The 17,391-nt window shown below is 53.4% G+C and overlaps 7 protein-coding genes across 7 annotated transcripts; 1 reads left to right on the forward strand and 6 right to left on the reverse strand.

Moving 5' to 3' along the window:
* Window positions 1–9: 9 nt before the first annotated feature.
* Window positions 10–1,606, reverse strand: P168DRAFT_35171 (uncharacterized protein). Its single transcript, XM_024841892.1, has 2 exons — window positions 1,394–1,606; window positions 10–1,346 (listed from the first exon to the last, which is right to left on the reverse strand). Exons 1-2 carry the CDS (start codon window positions 1,418–1,420, stop codon window positions 192–194), a joined length of 1,182 nt encoding a protein of 393 aa, XP_024697972.1. The 5' UTR covers window positions 1,421–1,606; the 3' UTR covers window positions 10–191.
* A 110-nt stretch (window positions 1,607–1,716) lies between these two features.
* On the forward strand, window positions 1,717–2,624 carry P168DRAFT_287403 (uncharacterized protein). Its single transcript, XM_024836565.1, has one exon. It carries the CDS (start codon window positions 1,794–1,796, stop codon window positions 2,526–2,528), a length of 735 nt encoding a protein of 244 aa, XP_024697973.1. The 5' UTR covers window positions 1,717–1,793; the 3' UTR covers window positions 2,529–2,624.
* Window positions 2,625–3,432: 808 nt separating this feature from the next.
* Window positions 3,433–4,017, reverse strand: P168DRAFT_324350 (uncharacterized protein; the record flags this gene model as incomplete). Its single annotated transcript, XM_024840826.1, has 1 exon — window positions 3,433–4,017. Exon 1 carries the CDS (start codon window positions 4,003–4,005, stop codon window positions 3,433–3,435), a length of 573 nt encoding a protein of 190 aa, XP_024697974.1. The 5' UTR covers window positions 4,006–4,017.
* A 1,678-nt stretch (window positions 4,018–5,695) lies between these two features.
* Window positions 5,696–6,269, reverse strand: P168DRAFT_278870 (TspO/MBR family protein; the record flags this gene model as incomplete). The annotated part of the gene is made up of 2 exons (XM_024835728.1): window positions 5,696–6,117; window positions 6,167–6,269. The coding sequence occupies 2 exons, from the start codon at window positions 6,267–6,269 to the stop codon at window positions 5,696–5,698; spliced, it is 525 nt and encodes a 174-aa protein (XP_024697975.1).
* Window positions 6,270–6,504: 235 nt separating this feature from the next.
* On the reverse strand, window positions 6,505–7,410 carry P168DRAFT_287404 (uncharacterized protein). Its single transcript, XM_024836566.1, has one exon. It carries the CDS (start codon window positions 7,364–7,366, stop codon window positions 6,668–6,670), a length of 699 nt encoding a protein of 232 aa, XP_024697976.1. The 5' UTR covers window positions 7,367–7,410; the 3' UTR covers window positions 6,505–6,667.
* A 512-nt stretch (window positions 7,411–7,922) lies between these two features.
* On the reverse strand, window positions 7,923–8,562 carry P168DRAFT_35226 (uncharacterized protein). Its single transcript, XM_024841893.1, has one exon. The coding sequence runs from the start codon at window positions 8,515–8,517 to the stop codon at window positions 7,984–7,986; it is 534 nt and encodes a 177-aa protein (XP_024697977.1). The 5' UTR covers window positions 8,518–8,562; the 3' UTR covers window positions 7,923–7,983.
* Window positions 8,563–14,580: 6,018 nt separating this feature from the next.
* Window positions 14,581–16,933, reverse strand: P168DRAFT_229465 (C2H2-type zinc finger protein; the record flags this gene model as incomplete). The annotated part of the gene is made up of 3 exons (XM_024833186.1): window positions 14,581–16,672; window positions 16,725–16,779; window positions 16,840–16,933. 3 exons carry the CDS (start codon window positions 16,931–16,933, stop codon window positions 14,581–14,583), a joined length of 2,241 nt encoding a protein of 746 aa, XP_024697978.1.
* Window positions 16,934–17,391: the final 458 nt, after the last annotated feature.

Consider the following 17,391-nt stretch of genomic DNA (forward strand, 5'->3'; position numbering starts at 1 on the left):
ACTTGTTTTATGGACAATCGAGTCCAATATTGATCAAACATTATTCTTATATGTCCAGGGCCAATCTGGCTCAAATCGTGAGCCATTGTACCCATGCAGTTCCTGACGAACGCCATTGTCTCTCGAATATAAACTCCAAGTATACCAGCCATAGATCCAAGGAATAAGCTTCGAATTGCTATGCCAAGCATCTAATGCCCAGACTCACTCCAGACCAAAATTCCGTGTTCATACAACCCCGTCACCAGACCCACTCCTCTCTCCGCATCCCGCCCCGCCGTCGAACTACTCCCGAACTCCCCCCGACTGACATACAGATCACGCACCCCCCGCTCCTCCGTCCACTCCGCCACCCAGCTTGGCGCCCCCGCCTTGTAACACTTTCCCTCCTCCGACAGCACCCCCGTACACTGCAGCCGCGCCTTTACGGTCGCCTCGAGACCCTGCATGGACGGATGTCCCGCGATCAGCAGCACCCCCGCCTGATCGGTCTCCAGGTTATCCGGGAAGAAGGGCACGGGGATGCTATGAAAAAACCGGACGGAGTAGTCGTGGGGTTGGATCTCATACAGGTAGACGGCCGCTGTGGATGTCGATGCCACAGCGACGGTGGACGCGTTCACCCGCGCGACCCCGTTCGCGAACGGGATCCGTGCGACGCGTCGCATCTCGCCCGTTTGGGTATTAGCGTAGACCAGGGCACCACCCGGAGCCCCGCTGAGCGTCTCGGTCTTGGCAAGTTTCGGATGCGTTCGTTGGAGGTAGTGGTGGTCGTTGGTGATGTAAAGCTCTTGCGCGCTGAGCGCGAGGATAGCGTTGGGCGCCCGGATGATCGCGTCAATTAGCGTGCGCTGGTAATGGGCGGTCGGGTGGCTGGGGTCGGACAGGTCGAGGCTGAAGATCTCGACGCGCGACCCATCGTAGTGGTGGTTGCAGACGAAGAGCTGTCCGCTCGGACGGTGGTACTCGACGCCTAGGGGGTGGAACATGTCGATCTCGGGGAAGTCGACCAGCTCGATGGTGGTGAGCGCCTTGTCGTCGTCTTCGGCGTTTGTGTAACGGTAGATGGTTAGATCGCCGTGAGGGATGAGGCTCTTGTCTTCGGTGAAGGTGCCCATGACGGTGTTCCAGCGGTCGCGACCTGGATCGCAGCTGAGGATGGCCAGCCCGTCCTCGGGCACCATCACGGCATCCTCGCAGTTGCGGATGCGGTCGGCGTATTTGATGGCATAGTGGGGTAGTTGGTTGACCTCATTCAGTCGTTCTGGATGGTTGTTGTACAAGAGGGAGAGCGATCTCGCTCGTGAGGCTAGATAGAGACCCAGGAGGGTAAGGATTGCAATTTGCTGGGGAGTGTCAGTGCAGGTTCGACTTGAGGTTGGGGTGTACTTGCACTTGTGTATCTAATGGCGGGCAGCATTGCGATGATGGAGAGTTGGAGAAACAATCGTGGATGGCGGTGAGGCTGGTCAATATATATACCGAGATATATATCGTCGAGTAAGTAGACCAGGATACCCAGACCGCTGTTTCCCTTGCATATGCCGACCGTCCCCCAATATTTCCTGGTCTATCCTGGATCTGACTGCTGGATGAGAGACGCCATGATCATCCTCTCAATCTGGCCTTGTCTGTCCGTGCAATACGCCCCACACCCCTGAGAATCATCCGGATTGGACGATACCATTTTTAGCATCAACATGCATTGGAGTCCGATCACTACGTCATGTCATCGACACCATCATCCTGTCCCCCCTAAAACACGTTCCATCCATTGACACACTCGCGACGAGATGATCTCCCTCCTTCATCTCCCCACGGAGGTCCGTCTCAACATCTACCGCCATCTGATCCCCAGTATACCTGTCCGCAACGGCCTCATCCTCCGCAGTGGATTCGCGCGCTCTGGCCCTCCCCCCTCCCTCCGTCACGACGGTCAGCCTTGTGCCGCCGCGCTTCTCCGCACAAGCCGCACCGTGTACCACGAGCTCGTTCGCGAGTGGTATGGCACCGTCCCATACGAGGTCTCCCTCGACTCCAGATACATCGTCTTCTGCGGCCGCATCTTCTCCCCCTACGCGCCCCTCCCAGACACCCTCCGCTTCGTCACCCGGCTCGAGCTGCGGCTTTCCCTACAGCGCACCCCGCACGTCGTCCGCGACACGGCCGTCGTCGAGACCCTCCTCGCCTTTCGAGACCATCTCACCTCCCTCGCCCGCTGTCTGGGCAATCGCGCGCGCCGCTGTCTGCGTGAACTCGTCGTCCGCCTGGCGGTCAATGTCCCGCTGCTTTTGAGTTTGAGTAAGACGCCAATCGAGCTACTCGAGCTGCTCGACTGGAATCTTGCCCCCCTGCGCGCGCACGTCGCTGGGTTGGACGTTGTAGAGTGGGAGTTGCAAGAGCAGAGCTATGGCATTCAAAGTCGCGAGTTCTGCGACTCGTACGCTGAGTTGCGAGTCGTCATGGAGGGCTTCTTGAATGAGATGCGGCTGGAGATGCTGGCGTGGGGAAAGGACCTTTGTGTTTGAGCAGGCGGGGTCTAGGTCACTGGTGAGATAATACTGCATTTTTAGAGAAAAGATCGGGCGGTCATATATAATCCATATAATACCATTGAATTGAAGGTTCTTTCAGTCTCAACTTCCTCATTATCGCGCAGTCGTATGCTTCATATGCCGGAACAAGGATCTTGATGAGATGGCGTTATCCCGCCTTGTTTTCCATTCGAACAATGGACATAATCATTGTGGGATCTACCCTGCCTCAAAGAAGGTACATCTACTACACAACAATGACTCCAGCCAACATATATAGACCCAACCCTCCCACTTGACCACCAGTCATCATTGACTAGTATCCCACACAATTATACAAGTGATCCACCATAATGTCCAACTACTACTACATCTACGTCGGCCCCTTCGAGGCCGACAGCGTCCCCACCATCAAGGACTATCTTGTCGCTGCCCGCGCTAAAATCCGCATGACCAGTCAACACGTCATCCTGAAACGCTACAACGAGGCCCTCACCAAGGACCATATCCTGCTCGTCATTTACTCGAACCACTTGATCAACACGGACGAGGGTAGACACAATGTGCTGCAGGACGCTGTCGCCGCCATCACTGCGCATATCAAGCACATGCAGGAACAGGAACAGCTATGTCTCTACCTGCTGCCGTCGTTCGAGACTACTCCGTTCGAGCCCGTCAGCGGAGAGTGGGTCCCCGACGATGCGCCCAGGGTGACCAGCCAGAGTCGCCATTCAGGTTGTTAGTACGATAGTAAGTGTCGTGTACAAGATAAGTACAATTGCAATGTTTTTTTTTTCTGAAGATGCCATCATACATGATATCATATTCCCACTGACTAGTAATTCGCCCGTAGATCACACCCCAGTATATACACAGCCCAACAACCAGTAAACCGCCTCTAGTATCCAAACAAACCTGCCACAACACAGGCAACACCAATTGCTCCCGCAACATGTCCCATGTTTCCACCAACAACAGGCGCAGCGAGCGACCCCGACGGCGTCGGCGATGGGGTAGTCGACCCGGACGCACCAGTCGGCTTCGCGCCCCCGTCCGCAGAAGTTGAAGTAGCAGTAGGAGTGGGCGTGGACGAAACAGTCGGAAGGGTGAAGTCATCCTCATCGTCTTTATCATCCTCATCCTCCTTATCATCAGGCGCACCTGTTTCATTCAACTGCACGACCTGGAACCCCTTAATGGCGATTGACGACTCCTTGGTGAAGAACTTGCTGGCTTGACCGGAGGGATCGCCCTCGCAGTCGTCCGTGTCGTACAGGCGCATGTCGATGAACTTCTCGCCCTTGGAGTCTATGCGGAAGACCTCGCCCTTGGCGTGGTTGACCTTGATGCATTCGCTGGCGCCCTTGCCGGACTCGGTGTGCGACTCACCGTCGGCGCTGTGCCAGGTGAATTCCCAGGCGAGGGAGACGGTGGGGAGGGCCGCGGCGGCTGCGAGCGTAAGGAGCTTCATATTGTATTGATTGGTGTGTATTGGTGTGGGGTAGGTATAGATATGGCTTATTTGAAAGATATTAGAAGAGAAAGATAACTGACTCGCAAATAAAAAATCACCCACGAGCTGCTCTGCGTCGTGATTATATATTCACACTAGGCGTCCCGTGTTCGCAGCCTAGCTGCATGACCTCGTATTTGCGACGCCTTCGTCCAGCCAACGTTCATAACGATATTAAACTAGCCCCACTCGTAACAGCCTCCGTAGACTGTGCTTTGACTCTCCCTCTTTTTTTCGGGGGATATCCAGGGGTAAGGGCTCGCCCAGTGGTGGCTCGTCCGTTGCCAAGAACCGGACGCTCTGCAGCTGAGGGTTGGATGGCTGGATGGGGTAAGGTTGGTGGAATGGGTTTATGATCGGCGTCCATGTTGCCCAGTTTAGTATGGGCTGTTGTTTGCTGTCCCCGGAGATACCTGTGTGTTTCCTGACGTGCATGCCGTCTGCTTTGAGGGGTGAAAGGGAATGGTCTCGAGATAGATGGGCGGATTAGGGCTCGTTTGTTAGGCACATGAGTTCCTAGCTATGCCATGGTGTCGCGATGAAAGTTATTTACACAGCCCTACAATTTCATGATATCCGTTGTAACCTCGATTATTTATTACAAGCCATGGCATGGCAGTGAAAACTCGACCATTTAGGAAGCCTAAAAGTGTCATGATATCTTTGTTGTCTGGTGGCTACAGTACTTTTTAGTTGCGTTACATGCCCTGCGCTGCGGATGACTATCATAGTTGGCTGGGACATACTCCGTACTTCCCCAGATTTTCCTTGCTCGAGTCTATGATGGAAATATCATGTCTTACCCTACAGCCCCAGCCCATCTGATTGACTACCGGAAATAGCCTAAATGAGAGGATATCACTGAGCCCTAGATCAGCTGCTATTCTTAGATCGCACGCCCCAGACGCTTCCTCTCCAATGTAACGTTCTAATTAACCTCAGGAAGTCCATAAATGAAGGCAATTTAATTGACACTAACCGTTTGAAATACATCCCTTAATAAGCCCGTTACAGCCAATTTCCCCGAACAATGGTGCGGATAGAAGCCAATAGCTAATCACTTTTTAAGAGCCATCAAGTCTTGGCTTATACTGATTGATGCCCTGCGATGCCAACCGCCGCCAGCCGATCTCTCCAGTAAACAGACTCAAATGGTCGGGATGATTATGCAATATTCCTGTGAGGGCGTATTGTACAGCCATATTTATCGAATTTTTACCCTGCGCAATACTTCTAACAAGTCTCTGAGACCAGAGCATACAGAATCATGAGCCAAGAACACAACCTATTGAAGGCCAATGATTGCTATAGGCAACAAGCAGTTCAGTCGTCGATATAACTGCAAGTCCATTAGCCGAATAATGAACTGCCTGCCGGCTTATCATTAGAGCAACCCGGAACCTCGCTCGAAAGACTGCATGCTGTTGACTAGGCCCCCAAGGAGGTGATCTATGATCAATTCACCTGTCAAGATAAAATAAGTGACAAGCAGTCATAAGAGTCTACCAGCGAACTGACACATTTATGAATCTGATCCTGTATATCGCAGACATTTCGCCATGACAGCTTAGTGACATTATTGCTTAACTGGCGAATGACTTCAGTGCAACAACCCCACCAACCATTGCCTAGTTATCTCGACAGATAATCACTCCCCCTTCTTCTGCCCACCCCCAATTTTCCACTTATTCAACACCCCAACGCCAACATTCAAATACGTCGCGTATCCCAACCACGCCGCATACGGCACCATAAACCAAAACGCCGTGCGATCAGTCTCCCACCACCCACTCATCAACGACGCCACGGTCCCTCCCAAGAGTGTCAGGTCCGCGAGCGCCCAGGCCGGCTTGCGCAGTCCAAAGAACAGCGGCATCCACAGGTAGTTGAGTGCCAGCTGTGCTCCGTACAGGGGCTGCCACGAGTCATCAAAGGTGGTCGCGTTTGCGTGGTACGCGGCGTACCCCATCGTGGTGTATAGGAGGGACCAGACGGGGGGAAAGAGCCATGCCGGGGGATGGTAGGGAGGTTGCTTTAGCGAGTGGTAGATTCCTTTTGTTCGTCCTCCACCTGGCTGTATATTAGCTGGGCTGCGCTCTAATTTATTAGGGAAACGTACGGTTGACGAGGTATCCGACTAAGAGTCCGCCGGCGGTGGGTGCCCCAATGGACAGGAGGGGCGAGCTGAGGATTCCCTGGGGGAGGGAAGTTGACCAAGGCATGTTGTATGGATGTTGGAAAGTTGACAGCGAGGAATGCGGCGGATGGACCAGAACGGTCCTTTATATGTACCTGGAATGTGACGTCATGGAAGAATCGGATCAAGCCGAGATCGATCTGGCGTGGATCGGGACGTCAGTCATCTGGATGATATCATATTTGGTCCTGTTAGTATGAATATTATGACAAACAATAATCTAGTTAGAAATGGCGGCTGGTTATATAGAATCAAGCCAGTTCATTCTGATATGTAATTGACCAACATGGAACAATCTCGCCCACCCCAACTCCCACCATCCCTTGATTGGCAGGACTCGACACAAAATCACAGACATTACCACTGAACCGCCAAAGATACCCTGATAGCTGATCTCTAGTCAGCGTAAAATGAGAGGACAGATCAAACCGGAATCCCCCAAATATACCCCTTCAACAACCCCCGACTATATGTATCATCCCCAACCCCCACTAGATTAAGCGGTGGCTGCATCAGCTTGCGATCCTGCGCCGTCAACTGAAACCCCCTCCGTCGCTGACAGCAGCCACACATAGTCGTGCAGTGTCCAAACCGATGCGCTCGAGTTTTGCTCCGCTCCCGCTTACAGCACCCACATCCCCGCGCACAACATCCGCCCCGCCCCGCACAATCCGCCGTCAACCACTCCGCCAGGAACCACATCTGCTGTTGCCGGTATGAGAAGAACCCACGCAGGAACGGTCCCCACGGACACTGCGACTCCGCCACATAGGTCTGCCGCTCCTGCCGCCAGTATTCGATGTCCGGGTCGTCGAGTTCCTCCTGCCATGCGACTGCCTGCGCCAGCTCCTCGGCGGCCGGCGGCCGCATTTCGCCTTTCGTGGTTAGGATGCGCATCTGGTCTAGTAGGAAGGTTTCCCGCTGGACGACCTCGCGCAGCCGGATGTCAATCTCGATTAAGGTCTGCACCCAGGCGTGGAGCTCGCGCCTCTTGCCGCGCCAGGTCGCGGCGTGGTGGCGGAGAGACTGTGCGCGGTGCCATTGACCGAGGGATTCGAGCTTTGTCTCGATGCGGACGAGGAGGGGGTCTAGTGCGACGATGACGGCGCGTTTGACGGGCATTATGGATGGTTTGGAGGGTGTATTATGGTGTTGAGAAAAAGGCGGTGATCGGGTTACAGGTTAGTCTTCCGGGGGGGCTTGATATTAGGTCACCGCGATGTCATACTCTTTTCTGATATTACTGATTGCACAAGACTTAAGTTCTGCATTAATGACATAATATTGAGTTATATTCACAAGCCTGACTGGCACCTTCACATCAAGTCCACCCCATTGATCAACCCATATAGGGATTTTCCACCACGTCTGTGTTCGCGGGACGCCCCTCGCAACACTCTTTCAACCAATCACCACCGGTCTCGTCGACCAGACAGTTATCCTCGGTGAGATGCAGATCGGGCCACTCCCGCGGCCATGCAGCCTCGATCTTGCACGGAGGTGTTACCCGGGCATGGCCGTGGTTGTCGCCGTCGAATCCCGCGTAGATGACAGCGGTGCTATTGGTTTTATCGGTATTTTTGACATCTATCCATGGTCAGTGTCAGGTCGTCAGTGATCGGACCCGAACTACTTACTGTACGGCCCAGTGCTGTGGCAGATCTTGGAACCGTTGACGATCATACATCCCTTGTCGATTTTCTGTCAGGCAATGTGTGAGTGATGCTCCTTCATAGAAATCAGGAAGTACTCACGATGTCGGTGCCCTCCTTGTTGTAATTCTCAGGCGGGCCGCATGGCCAGAACGGGGCCGAGCCGTCTTCCTTGACCATATTCCACACGATATCTCTTTGAACCTCACAGACGGGGATGTCGAAGAAGCCTGGAGTGCGGATGCTGTATTGGGTTTCGCCGAGACTCGTGACAATTCCTTGCATGTCGGGCCTCGCCCATCCGTTCTTCTGGCCGTTGGCGAGCCATCCCTCCACGCTGCTTTCCACGATGTCCGCTACGGTGACCCCGCCCCATTTGGTGCCGTCCAAATTGGTGTGGTCTCCACCGGGGAGCAGCCAGGGGTGGGTGTTCTGGTCTTCGTCCGGGTTGATGGCGTTGAGCAGGTAGTTCCGTTTACCCTTATAGCAGATGTACGTCTTCACGGCGACGTCGTTCGTGAAGAACTGGTAGCTTTCATTGTCCAAGTCGAATTCAATGTCCTTGGTGTTCTCGTCACAATCGTACTGGCTTCTCCTGCAGTGGGTATTAGCCATAGTCATTGTGAAAGAGTATCCACCAAATGTTGCTCGTTGGAGCAAGGCCAAACAATAAGAAAAAAGAAAGAAAGAAAACTAACCAGATAAAGGGACGCGCCGCGGTGGGCGACACCTTCCATGCAAAGGGGATCATTTGGCTGTAGAGGATCTTCTCGATATCCTTCTTGATGCTGTCCATGTGGAGTCCGTTCACGGCAGTGTTCATGACGCCGCCATGGATCATGTGGTAAAGAGAATTCACGTTTTCATCGTCACCGGAAAAGATCAACTCCAAGTACTTGGACTCAATATTCTTCCAGCCATTCATCGTCTCAGAAACGAACGCAGACACTGAGCTCAGGGTCTGGACTGCATTACCCGGGCTGTATGTCGATTAGCGTCCACCTTGGCTGATCCTCTCCGTGGGATACTTACCCTTGCATATTGGTCTTGTATAACGCCCCTAAAGTTGCCTGCACAGCGGCGGTCATGTCCGCTATGATACTCAAACCCTTGGTGCTAGCCTTCTCGCCGCTCACGTCGGTCTGGGTGCCCTTGGTATCCCCTTGGCTTTGCTCGTCGGTCTGGGTGCCCTTGGTATTCCCTTGGCTTTGCTCGTCGGTCTGGGTGCCCTGGTTATTTCCCTGGCCCTGCTGGTTGTTCTGGGTGCCGCTGCTACTCCCCTGTCCCGGCCCGTCGATCGGGCGGTTGTCACTCCCCTGGCTCTGCTGATCGGTATCAGTTCCCGAACCACCCTGGCCCTGCTGGTTATTCGCAGGTTGCTTGCCATTATTCTGGCCCAGGTCGTTCGCAGGTTGCTTGCCCTGCGCCTTGGAGCTCTGGAGGGCCTTGGCGGCGACAGCAACATCTTGAAGCACTAATAGAAGCATCATTAAGTTAGCGACGTTGCACTTTGCCACGGAAATGGGGATAACCATGAAACATACATGTGTTAAACACGACGGACGTGCCAAAGCTCACAACCAGCATTATGCCATCCCACGCATTCTTCATCGCAACCGATTCATCGGCCCTTAGGGGAGCAAATGCTTCATTGAATTTGCCCACCATGCCATCAACACTGTTCTGCACGGATTCAATTGCTTGATACGCCTCGGCATGGAGCTAGAGTGTGTCAGTATATACTAATATCACTGCCCCTTGAGTTGGACAACCTACCTGGTGAACTCCAGCAAATCCAGTCAAAATCGAAACACTGCAAAAGCATGTCAGCCCCACGTCGAATGAACAGGTCCAGTGAACGGGGAGTTAGCATACCCAGCGGGGATCTGAACACTCTCGCAGTCCACAGGCTGCGAGCAGCGGTTCTCGCTTCCAATGTCGCTGCAGCGCATCCCGTTAGGTCCCTGGAGGAAGTTGCTGACGAACTGGGAGAATCCACCATTCTTGTCGGATTGTTGTTTCCAGGACTGGACTGTCGTGTTCCACGCGGCGTCGGCATTGGTTTCTTGCCACAGGCCCTCCGGGTCGCCCGGGTTCGACGTGCATTGCATGGTCTTCCAGTCGTCTCCGTCGCCATTGTCATCTCCATTATTCTGATCGTCCTGATCGTCCTGACCATTGTCACCATTGTCACCATTGTCACCATTGTCACCATTGTCACCATTGTCACCATTTTGGCTGTTCTCATCGCTCTGGACTTGGTTCTGGACTTGGTTCTGGTCTTGGTTCTGGTCTTGGTTCTGGTCTTGGTTTTGGTCTTGGTTCTGGTCTTGGTTCTGGTCTTGGTTCTGGTCTTGGTTCTGATCTTGGTTCTGGTCTTGGTTCTGGTCTTGGTTCTGGTCTTGGTTCTGGTCTTGGTTCTGGTCTTGGTTCTGGTCTTGGCTCTGGTCTTGGTTCTGGTCTTGGTTCTGGTCTTGGCTCTGGTCTTGGTTCTGGTCTTGGTTCTGGTCTTGGTTCTGGACCAGGTTCTGGACTTGGTTCTGGTGGCTGTTCTCGTCTTCGTTCTGGTCGCTGTTCTCGTCTTCGTTCTGGTCGCCGTTCTCGTCTTCGTTCTGGTCGCCGTTCTCGTCTTCGTTCTGGTCGCCGGTCTGGTCCTCATCCTGGCGAGCGCAGATGATACTTCTCTCGTCATCCGCTGTTGAAGTTGCAGATGTGGACAGTCCATCACAGTCTCTGACCGCGAGATGCCGACTATCCCATGACTCCCGCGGCAGGATGACGTTAGTATATCCCAGATCCCCGTCGTTCTGACCATCCTGACCATCGTTCTGGTCCTCACCCTCACCATCACCGTCATCCTGGCGAGCGCAGATGATACCTCTCTCGTCATCCGCTGTTGAAGTTGCAGATGTGGACAGTCCATCACAATCTCTGACCGCGAGATGCCGACTATCCCATGACTCCCGCGGCCGGATGACGCCAGCACATGCTAGCTGCGCCGCGAGGGCGATGGTTAAGACGCGCATAATCGAAACACCAAGGGCGAACTCAAAAGAAATGGCAAGACCACTAGACAAATTAGAAGTAACGAAACTAAACTGCTGCTAATATTCCAAGCAGAATGCAGAATAACTCGCGGATGGTGGTGTCTTTTATATATTTCTCGCTCTTCCCCACAACCCAACGATCGCCCTCCCATCCGATGCCAACTACAGCGCCTGTCCTGGTATACAGTCCAGTAGATTCAGTATTCAACACTACGTATGGAGACCATTCTAACCGGCCCGGCTCACGATGTACGTGAGAGGCCGATAAAGAGCCATCCCCCATCGCAGGATCACCCATGAGTGCAGCCAATGGGGGCCGAAACTGGTCACGAACCCGAGAAAACCCTAACTGTCTACCTCCTCATGTGATTCATCCCCCCTTCTACTCGCCATGCCTCCATTTCTCCCACCTCATCCATATACGATCCCACTCCCTGTTTAGGTAAGTTCCTGGCACCTGAGGATTGGATAGCGCCTTAAATGAGGCAGTGAGGGATGAATCGTGGGGGCGACGGCCCCCATCCAACGTGGATCCACCCACGCGAGCGCCTTCCCATAGGTCGATAGCAAGATACGATACCGGTTTGATAGCCCAGACACATAGAGCTATATACTACATATGGTAAACGGCCCATTGCCGTGCAGAAGTGCCACACTAGATCGTCCAACCCCGCTACACCGGGAACAGCTAGTCACTACCGTTTAAGGATCAGGCTATTGCTATATGCGAGAGACCATACCGCTCACGGCACAACACTGTTCCTGCAGCGGGGAGGCCCCCAAACTGCACCGGGCCGGTGGTGACCTCGTCTTCTCTCGATCTACCCACCCTGAAGGGGTAATCCTATCGCGTTGGCTTTACAGTTAGCCTGCAGGAATTAAGTCTAGGTGTGTATGAACGTAGTACAATCACATACCGATGTCCAGATGCCTTATATAATCACAAGAAACAATCGCTAGGTACATGGGGGTAGCGGGGGATTGTCCGGAAGGTGAGTTAGACCCAGTCTCGAACCGTCCAACCCCCACCCATCGTCTCCACCGACCACCCCGCTGGAAATGACATCCGAACCAGTCGACGCGGATCCTGAAAATGCAGGTCCCAGCCATGGGCATTGCCCCATACTAGTGTGTCGTCCTCAGACCAGGCGATATGAAACCCCTGCACTAGCGGCATCGTGGACATTGGTCGTCTGCCCATCGGCCCTTCTCTGAGGTTTCACCGCTCCTTCTTCTATTGGTCTCGACTCGTGATGGCGCTGTGCCCCGTTCATGGCGTCCTATGAGATGCTGGAATCTTGATAGGCTAGATTTAGCCTGCAGGGGGCTGTCGTTGCCCCGGTGGAGCCGATGTGGAGATGTTGAATAGTTCCATATCATCTCGTTGTGTCTGTTGCTCTACTCGCTATCACGACCCGTGGATACTGGATTGGTGAAATCAGATGAATGATTCCCACTTCCTGAACGAGGCTACACAAATCCCTCTCGGTCGTACTGCCTCCTATCAAAAGTCTCTAGCCAATTCGTACTTTGAGGCTGAGCCCTCCCCAGGTCAGACTAGCACTATAGAAGTAGTTGTTGTTAGACATGCTGCTAGTTCAGAAGGCGAGCCTCGAGTTGCTCCTGGCTGACGTCCCTCCAATACTGGCTGCAGGTGGACAGCACCCGGCGACGGAACACTCTTTGACGCCGACCATGTTGCGCCCGTGTATCCACTTATAGCACACCTCTAATCGTCTCGTCTTTGTCAATATTGCCGTCCAACGTGGCGTCGTCCGGTTGATCCTGATCCCACCAGTTCTGCTCAAAGTTTTGCGTTTCCGCGACATGGGATTACGCTCCCAGGGACCAGTTAATTTATTTTGTGGACAACATAACATCGGACCGGTGGACATGTCTCCTCAATCAGGGCCCGGAGGGGCATGCTCCGCGAAATCCCATAGTGTGGTCACCGCGGGGCGCGATGGTTATTTCTTCAGTGCCACCTCGAACCTCGTACATCATGGGTTGGTCTAGATTGACCAACGCGAGTCCCGACAGTTGGCATACGTGAGAACGAGGAACGGGGAACGGGGCATACCAACAACCGCACCAAACGCCCTTCAGCATTTTGAGAGGGCTTGGCCTGATGCGTATGTCTAGTAGCGCATCTCAGTGGCGTCGATGTAACCGGCAATATCCCCCGGGAGGTGACCCTAGGGTTGGCGGGCTGTCTAGTACACCGTTTCAGTGAAAACGGGATACCACTCGGCTACGACAAATATCATCACACATTTGCGCTGTGTGAGTAATCTTATATTCGGTGCAATAGTTTGTAATAATAGCCTTCTGGAGTGCAGGATTCGCGCATTTAGGAACCTGAATCCCGGCATAGTAGTCGAGATTAAAATCAAGCCACAAGTTCTGTAGCCTCCCATGTACGACCACCCATTCCGCGGCTGCGTGTGCAAGCTGGCAATGTTTTGCGGCAATTGATGACCCCGGGATAGAACCATGTATCGTAGACTGACAGCATCAGATATCCGATCGCGTTTCCCTGGCTTGTCGCCGTAGATACTGTAGCTTCTGTCAACATACATACGCAGTTGGTCGGATGATAGACATCTAAAAATTGGTATTCTATTGGCCAATCGCCCAGCGCGACGAAAAGGTTCGTCTTCGTTGTGCCAAAGCTCCAGTTCCAGGAGTAGAAAAACTGCCTAGTAGAGCTCCAATTCGCAGGGATATTTGCGGCCGTTGTCAAGCTGGATGGACTCAGTCGCGACTTTGGTTATCAAACCACCGACCGGATATTTTGTCCATCATGCAAAGAAATAGCGTGCCATGGTTTACATAGTCTGTCTAAAATTCCGGGTAGTCGGAATTTGCTTTGGTGCGCTGTCACACAGTGGTTCCGCAACCCCTTGAGCGCTGTTCGTTATGTGTCCTCCGCCAACAATGATAGCCCGATCCTTGTCTGGTTGAAAGGGCTGGTATAGTATGTAGTTGAATAAATCTACAGGGTAGCTTTGCATGTGTGGTGTATCCGGGGAGCCGATTATGTACTGATCGACATCAGACCGGAGAGTTGTCGCCAGGACAGTGCTCGTATCTTCAAGACGCGCCATTGTTGCATAATCGCCTGTCTGAGCCCGCGTCGCACCCGGTAGAGATCCACTCTCATGGAAACTGTTCCATCGCAATCCCTGTGTTGACAAGGTAGTCCCTGCTTTAAACATCTGCGACATGATTGTTCATCACAGCATTTCACTTTGGTAGCAGCACAGGCCCACACGCCCTGGTCACGCGCCGAGCAGATGGTCTCTGCGTTTGAGGGCCACCGATTGCTCTCGAATCCTGTACGCCGAGTAATGTTGAACCGTGACGCGAGGGAAGACCCCTGTCGTGGACGATCAGTACTCCGAACGTTCTCGACATGACTGCATCGCCCGGCAGAGAAGTTTGCAATCGTTCAGGACGTGACGGGCAAAGGCCATCAAGGGGATTGAGAAGCCCTGAATCCTATACACCTCGGGCAAAGCTGGTCAATTAGAGTTATACCCAAGGTCCACTAGGTACTCAAGGGAAAGAGGGCTAACGACTAGCTGGCCCGACGTACACACGGTCGTGCCTGACAAGCTCAATCTCCAAGTCTGATCTATGATCTTTCCTTCTCCAACAGCTCTGCATACCGATTCAATGACCGCCCAATTAGATTGACTAACTCCCATATGTAGTCCGCCGTGAACAGGCGCGCCCACAGCCGGGTCACCATCGCGCCGAGTCGCGTATTGTTGGCGAGCAACCACTCGCGCGACACCCCATGCTGCGCCTCCATAACCATATCAATGACGAACTCCAGAACGCTGCTTTCCTGCTCCGTCAGCGGGGGTTGTGGGTCTAGAACGGTGGCTACGGTCTCAAGCCATTTAGCGAGCAAGACGGCACACTCAAGCGAGCATAGAGCATACTGGTTGGACCAGGACACGACTTGTGTCTGCGCGACGAAGTTGATCCCCAGCTTGATGGGGGTACTGAGCGCGTGGGCGCAGTGAAGGGCTGCTCGGGTGAGACGGTCACTGCGGTGGACTGACAGGTTCTCTTTCAGAGATCGAGCAATCTCATCCGGATCCCAGGTCTGGAGACGTCGGGCGGAACTGAAATCGGCGTTGAGGCGGATATATGCGAGGCGGAGGAGAGCGGTCGACGTGAAGGACAGTGGTCCGTATGGATTGAACGGGTCCGTAGAGGCCTCCTGGTTGCGTTCCCAGCACTGGCACCACCGCTCGAGAGCCTGCTCCAGTGGTACGATCTCGGCTGGGGAGAGTGCACTGCTCTTGTAGGGGGTCATCCGGCATGTTTTTTGTATGAGCCAGATATTTTGGAGAATAGCGTGTATGAGGACATATCCCCCTAGGGAGGAAAAGCTTTCTAGGCGCCCGTGTATGCCTGGGCCCTGTGCGAAGAGCGACGACAGCGCGTCTTGCAACATCGGTTCCTGCGCACATTGTCTACGCTCCTTAGTCCATTCGCTCCCCGTCGGGGCTTCCCATTCTCGTTCGGTGCAGGGTAGATCGAGGGTGATCTCCTCGGTAAGAATCATAGGCGGAAGGTCGAAGACAATGGTGAACAGGTTAAAGAAGCAGTGAACAATGAGTTTGGTGCGCTTTACGCCCTCGCTCCTGACCCAGCTTTCCCATGACCCATCCTGGACGGGCAATTCGTTCAGTCCGCCTTGACGCAACAGTGTCTCCATGTAACTGCGAATGTACAGGGCTTCATGATGGGGTGGGTCCTGTTGGAACCAGAGCGACACCGATGTTATAAGCAACAATGCCTGTATTGTTTCCAGGAGATCTTGGTCTACACGCGTAGGACTCGTCTTCCTATCGTTACACCCGGTGAGGGTGGCGGACTGCCATTTACGGCGGATGTGCTCCAGTATAACCGGCTTGGCTATTTGATATAGGTTCAGACTCGTCTCCGGCTCTCGAATGTACCGTGCGCCGAGGGCAGCCATAGACAGAAATAATTGCAGTGACAGCGACTCCACGCTCAGCGTTGGGATGTGCATGAAGGGGTAATGATCCTGGAAGCCCATGAGATAACCAGTCAAACAGCGGGACAGAGCGTGCCGTGATGGTAGACGCGGCTCAGATAGCACATTCGAGTAATCGGCCAAATATCCGACAATGCGGCCCCGACACTGCGTCGTGACCGATATAGAACGCCTCGGTTGGCGGGCCTTGTACGGCCCGTGTGCTTCCTCTGCTTGGGGCGACAGCAGGTGATATCCATGCTGTGGTAGAATGGATCTTGCGGGGGTGGACGCACTCTCCTCCCCGGGCTGCGTCTCGGTCGGTTGATCATAAGTCGGGCATGAATCGAAAGGCAGTGGAAGAAACACCGGCAACGGCTGGTAGGTGGGCGAATATGGGTGGCTCGGAAGAGGAATGCTATCAAAAAATGAAGTGAAGTCATCTCCGTCACCGTACATCATGGTGGAGCTGTAGTCGCCTGTGGACTCCGCCATGCTGGATTCTGTGGGTCCCAAGTCGGACAACGCGTCCGTCACTTGTGCCTGGGACGGGACAGCCTGATCTTGTAGAGGCGCCATGGAGACGGAGTTTTCCGTAACAGCCAATGCCGGTATGCTCAAGCCATGCGCCACTCCATTGGGCGAGGCTGGCGAGGATGATATCCTAGCCGGGAGGCTGTGAGCCAGGCGCTCATGACGGCTCAAGAGATCCCTGGTTTCCCTTAGCAAATTGGTTTTCTCTGAACACAGGGAGAATTACACACTTTCTGGTGAATGATTTCGAACATCTACCACAGACAAATGGTTTCTCCTTGGTGTCTACCTAGGTTAGTAATATAGTCCCGCAACTTTCGTTGTTTACATCTCCTTGGCACATACGTGACCGATCATGGCGCTGTAGGTGCTCCAGGCGAGCAAAGGCGCGCAGACATCGTTGGCACTGGTAGGGCCTCGAGCTGGTCACATTAACCATGACGATGTCTTCAAATATACAATCAAAACAAAAGAATGAGACATGTGTGGGATAGTCGTTGTTTCTCTCGTTTCAATTATTGTTTCAGAGTTGGAGATCCAGATCGGGCCGATCCCGGCAACTTAAATTGGCGGGATGACAAATCACCCCATATCTCGGCAATTGAGCCGGGCACATTTACCGCCGAGCCCTGAAAATGCATTAATTCTGACCCGCGCGACAACTACTGATCCTCTACTGATCGCCCTGAAGCAACAAACTTTTGGATTGACAATTTAGATAGACCATCTGGATAACATGAATAGCAGAAACATAACAAAGCAAAAGAAGGAGCGACAGAGAGGAAGGAATACGAATTAGGCACTGCGTTTATCGGGTTGTCCCATTTCCTCCAATAACCTGCCGAGTCGAATGCCTTATCACTTCCACCAACTTCCCTCTCGATCTAACTACGTCCA

Source organism: Aspergillus campestris (assembly GCF_002847485.1).
Source record: "Aspergillus campestris IBT 28561 chromosome Unknown P168scaffold_1, whole genome shotgun sequence".
Lineage (NCBI taxonomy): Eukaryota > Fungi > Ascomycota > Eurotiomycetes > Eurotiales > Aspergillaceae > Aspergillus > Aspergillus campestris.